General features: G+C 45.1%; 1 protein-coding gene across 1 annotated transcript in view; it reads left to right on the forward strand.

The window, feature by feature from the left end:
• LOC310856812 (peroxisomal carnitine O-octanoyltransferase-like) overlaps positions 1 to 3,719 on the forward strand; it is a 62,659-nt gene extending 58,940 nt beyond the window's left edge. The window contains exon 17 of the mRNA XM_083762303.1: positions 1,610 to 3,719. Coding sequence (XP_083618429.1) covers positions 1,610 to 1,730 — 121 coding nt within the window. The 3' untranslated portion in view covers positions 1,731 to 3,719. The remainder of the gene's footprint in view (positions 1 to 1,609) is intronic.
• Positions 3,720 to 6,000: the final 2,281 nt, after the last annotated feature.

Raw genomic sequence — 6,000 nt, forward strand, 5'->3', positions numbered from 1 at the left:
TGTCTTTCTGGAGTTACGGTATATGCAATCTCCTCCTCGTTTATTAAACCCGACGCGTCACTGGAATGCCAATGTGCCGTGCCAGCGCAAGTGCATGCAGGGGAACCGCATCGGCTAACCCAGCCATGAGTCAGCCCACCACCACCAGTACCATATATTTTATACATACACATTAATATAATTGACAGTTGACAGCCCTGCAGCAACTAGCGACTGCGAGGCAATCTGAATAGACTGTCGGACGGAACGTGCATGGTCAGTTGGTCACGGACGGACCACAGTGATAGAGAGAGACAGACAGACAGGACAAGAGGAGCGCCTATACAAAACAGAGGCGTGCCGCGTGTGTGTGCCTATTTGTTATTTAATTCATGGTTCACAGGTTCAGGTTTTCGTTCACTAATATATCTTGTTGTATATTAAATTAAAAAGACTTTAATAATTTAATATACCAACTATAACAACACACAGTGAAAGTTGCTTGAAAATTGCGATATGTGCGTGCGCGCGTGCGGGGGGTGAGGCGGGCAGCAAGGGAAGTGAAGCGAGAGGAGAAACAGACAGCTTTATTTAATTCATGCAGGTTTATTTATTTAAGATACAACAAGTTGCAAGTTGCGTGTGCGTCTGTCTGTGTGTGTGTGTGTGTGTGTGTGTGTGTGTGTGTGTGTGTGTGTGTGTATGTATGTATGTATGAGAAAGGGAGCCGCAAGGCAAGCGAGAGAAACAGTTTTTTCCTGTAACCACGGAAACCAAGGATCGTATTGCATGTGTTCATGTCGCAAAAACGAGGGCGAGGCTTGATTCCATAGGGCGTGCCAGATATATTTCAGCCGTCACATTTATTAACGTCGGAACGAAATTAAGGAAGGATCAGCTGTTTGTGATCACTTTATAAATGCCGTGGCGACGTGGGTTTACTTAACTCCTCAGTGTTTGCGTTGGGACATATAGGACTGTATGCAGGGCTGGACTGGGACAAAAATTCGGCCCGGGCATTTTTGCATGAATTTGGCCCAGACCGGCCCACCACAACCAGCGCGCAGATAGCAGAAACTCTACCGCCCGCTCCGTCGCGGCACACATAAAACAAACAAGCCCTAATACCACCACTTTTACAGAACATTTTTTTTTTTTATCATGGCGGATCCCTACGGTCGCAGCACACCGGTAAATGCCCGGGATGCCCGGTGGCCAGTCCAGCCCTGACTGTATGTGTCTGCTGTCTGCGTGCATGTGCGCGCTGCGCTCCAGTGAAATTGTGCGGCTTGAGAAAGATTAGTTAATTTGTGTTGGATTAAGGGCTTATTGGTGGGTTTTCCGCTAGATATTAAGGACTGGTTAGGGTGTGTTTTAGCGGGGGTTTCGCCTGGAAGGCTCACTCACTTTTGAACGAAGTTGAGCGTGAGAAAGTGACGTTCACACACGCCAGGAACGAACGAGTTCACAATGACGTTCATCAGGCAGAAATACAGTACGTTCAGTTCACGTTCAGCCGAAATAGGAACGCGTTCGTGAACTATCATTCCTTTAACGCGTCCGGGTACAACACTGGACGACACGTCCTATATTGTTTATTCAACGCCTTCTCTGTCTTTCCTGACTCCAGGATCGTGTTCTCCGTCACGGCGTGGAAATCGAGCCCGCAGACGGACGCAGAGCACTTCCACCAGACCCTGTGTGCCTCCTTCCAGAACATCCTACACCTCGCCACCACCTCACAGCTGTAAACCCACTGATCCCCGACCAGGATATATACTACACCACGCCACCACCTCACAGCTGCAGACTGATCCCAGACCAGGACATCCTCCACCTCGCCACCACCTCACAGTGGAATTCAAGCAAAATAAAATCTCTCGACTGAAAAATGGTGTCCTAATGTGCGATTTGGGAAACCGTGAGAAAAGGATTCCATCCTCCTCACACTGTTCTACATACTGCCAACCAGGCGAAGAGATCACAGATTTTGCTTTCATAATGAATTGCATTTTTATGAATTGCATTTTTATAGCGCTTTTCCAAGTGCTCAAATCGCTTTACAATGGTTCATTCATTCATACATTGGGAGGTGAAGCGGCGAACAGTCGACGCTAGCGTCCTCACTTCCCACATTCACACGCCAATGGTGGCAAGCTTACACGGTAACCGACCGACTCATTGGAGGCAATGTAGGGTTCAGTGTCTTGCCTAAGGACACTGGAGCCAGGATACAAACCGCCGACCCAGGGATCATTGGACGACCTGCTCTACCTCCTGAGCCACAGCCGCCCCAAATGAATTGTCCCAGACCGTTTTATGGAAGATGCTTCTGTACATAATTGATAGTTTGACCATTTCCAATGCTCAGTCTAATATTCAAAAGAAATGCACATAAAGTGCACAAAGACCCGCACACCGCCTGCACTTGCAATGTGAAACCTTTGATTAGGCAACGTTTCGGTCAAAGACCTTCTTCAGGCATCGTCGTCTTTGTGCACTTACTTTTGGGCCAGTCAATCTAAGATTTGACCCAAAAGAAATTGCAATAATAATCGTTCAAGGTTTTTTAATGATCCTTAGGGTGATCCAAATAACATAATTAAAAATGTATTATTATTATATAAATTTTGGATCATGATAAATTCAGGGGTTGAACGTTGGGTTACCATTGAAAACCTATAAGCTTTAACCTATATAACCTATAATTATGCTTGAAGTACCATGTGACATGTCAAACTAGGGGGTTATTCATGATTCTGAACCCATTCCAAGCATCCGTTTTGCATGAAAAACACTCCTAGGGCTAAACACGGCCATAGCCGTCTTCACAATGTGATGATGTCAGCGCATTTGGGCACATTAAGGGCAATTGGCTATGGCCGAATTTAGCGTGTTTTTTTTTTGCTTAGATTGACTGGCCTATTTGAGTCCTGCCTCCGAACCCGTCTCTGAGCCTAGCAGGTGTGCATAAGACTTTGTTGTTGTCCAATGCTCTAATATTAAAAAAGTAGCCGATCTACACGCTCTCAATGCACCTGCGAGCTTGTAGATCAGCTACTTCCGCTGCACAATGTGCTTCTGTATGGAATCAAAATGACTGAAATCAGCCTCAATCTGTGACTGAGAAGTTTAATCCATGTCTGATCCGCTGACCCCAGGCCAGCTCACGGCTGTAACCGACAGATCCACTGACCCCTGGCCAGCTCACGGATGTAACCGACAGATCCGCTGAACCCAGGCCAGCTCACGGATGTAACCGACAGATCCGCTGACCCCACGCCAGCTCACGGCTGTAACCGACGGCAGCGGCTCCACAAAGCTACCACAGCGGTGCTACCGCAACCGGGTGCATAAAACTGCTATTCTTCTACGCTTTGATCTAAGGAAAACGTCTGGACAAACTTGACAGCTGACTTTACCGGATGGGTGAAGTGTCCCCTTTAAGTTATATATTAATTCAAAATAATGAAGCTATACTTAGTTGTTATACTAATTAAGGCTCTGTTTCATTTATTGTAGCAGAGTGGCTCTCAAACCTCCCATAACTGATAACTCTGAGTGTGTACAAAATGGGAACCAAATTGATCCACAAGGATTAATTTTGTTCCGTTTGTAGATTCTTAGAGTTACACACCGGTAAGGGGGCATTTGGAATGTGCTCAAGGAACCATGAGAGTCCCTGGACCACACTTTGAGACTCACAGTATCATTAACACTGACTCTGTTTGATCAGAATGGAACAGCTAGAGCCTGCATTAGTCCAGTAAGGGCTGAATCCAGTTCTTGCGTCTGTCGGTAAACACCGTCGGCCGGTCCGTAGGTGCGTCGGCCGGTCTGTGTTCACGTCGGCCGGTCTGTGTTCATGTCGGCCGGTCCGTTTTTATGTCGGCCGGTCAGTGTTTACGTCGACCGGTCTGTTTTTACGTCGGCCGGTCCGTATGTGCGTCGGCCGCTCCGTATTTACGTCGGCCGCTCCGTATTTACGTCGGCCGGTCTGTGTTCACGTCGGCCGGTCCGTATGTGCGTCGGCCGGTCCGTGATTAGGTCTTTCTTCATATTATTATTTTTTTCTGCTCTCGTTGCAAAAGATAAGTCCAGTGGAACACTTCTTTTAAGTATTGTATGGCTTCCTTGGTGTAGTGGTCTATGCTCTCGCCTCTCAATTTATTTTTGCATGTGGAAGCTAGTTCGAATCACGCTCGCGGCAGGCAACATTTTATTATATTTTAAAAAAGCAGACAGGCAGGCAGGCAGACGGACAGACAGCCTGCCTGCCTGCCTGCCTGCCTGCCTGCCTGCCTATCAAATAATTAATAATGTATTATTTCAATACGGCTATTTTTTTAAATAGCCGTTTTTAAAATCTCCTCTCCTCACCTGGGCCGCTCAGGTATAATCGCTCCTCCTGGCTTTGATAGCGCAGGAGGTTAGACGAGAGGGGAGGTGCGTGCGTGCGTGCGTGCGGGGGTAAATGTGTCAAGTCACGTGACCACTGGCTGTGCTACGAATATGAATTATTATTATTATAGCTAGCTAGTTTTTTTAATGATTTTAAATAAAGCATACAAAATCCACATGACTTACACAAAAGAAAAAGACAAGAAAAAACAAACAAACAAAACACACCTAGCAGTCAAAAAAAAGAAAACCCCTGGACAACACCCCTCCACACTTGTGGTTATATCATATGTAATGTACAAATACAAAATGTTACAACAATCCTTTGATATACAAATAAAAATAGTCCCATATCTCATGGAACTTCCCTTTGACGTTATTCCTCCTGGCAATTGAGTATTCAAAGGATGCCGCTTCAGTCATAAGTTGGGTCCAGTCTGTGATCTCTGGCGTAGCAGAGCTCTTCCAGTTTCTCAGTATCAACCTAGCTGCAGTAATAAGACCTGCAGTCACCAATGCATGTTGTGCCTTGGTGACCCCCTGTGGCAGCACCGTGCGATCTCCCAAGAGACATAACCTTGGGCATTCTGGTAGTATTAGCCCCATCCAGTCTCCAAGTTTCCCCAGTACCTCTTTCCAGAAGGGCACAACCACAGGACATTCCCAAAATGCATGTAAAAATGTACCATCTTCCCCTTTACATTTCCAACACCGTTTGTCTTCCACCAAGCCCATCCTAAACAGTTTCACAGGGGTATAGTAGAATCTATGTATAATTTTGTAATGTGTAAATTTGCTTTTAATATCCCTAGTGGCCCACCCAACTTTGGAAATGATATTTGACCATTTCTCTTCACTTATTTCACATCCTAAATCCCTTTGCCATATTAATCTAAGATTTTCAGTCTTTGCACTTTGTAATTCCATTATATTTTTGTAAATTATTGAAGCCCTATGCATTGTCGGTGGCCAGTCAAAAATTGTTTTCAACATATTAGGTTCCTCTATACCCCCGTTAAGGTTGAACACACTTCCAACACTACTTCTTAGTTGAAGATATTTCCAAAATTCACCCCTACCCATCACATTAAATTGATTCTGCAACTCCTGATATGACTTAAAAGTTGTATCCATATATAAATCATCAATTACACCTATGCCATTTCTTTGCCAAGGCTCCCAGCAAAATGAATATTTACCTATCAAGATGCGTGGATTATCCCATATAGAAGAATATCCCTGTTTTATATTGGGATTTCCCCATCAGCCTATGGACCTCAGACCATACCCATCGGGAATGTTTCAAAATGGGACTCTTCCCCCCTTCTACCATTTTAACCTGAGAGAGAACATGTATGGGTTTGAAAGGAGCTACCATAGACGTTTCTATCTTTACCCAGTCCAGTTGGTTATCACCTTCAGCCCAATGCCTCGCTAGTTTAGACAATTCAAAAGACAGATTATACATTTCTACATTCGGAAGAGCCAAGCCACCACATTCCCTAGGGGAACACATCTTTTTAATATTAATCCTTGGCTTTTTCCCATTCCACAAATAATCTCTCACCATCTGATTATATTGTTTGTATATCCCACTAGGAATAGTCAGTGGTAGCATCA

The sequence above is a fragment of the Protomyctophum parallelum genome (genome assembly GCF_964188405.1).
Source record: "Protomyctophum parallelum genome assembly, chromosome: 3".
Classification (NCBI taxonomy): Eukaryota; Metazoa; Chordata; class Actinopteri; order Myctophiformes; family Myctophidae; genus Protomyctophum; species Protomyctophum parallelum.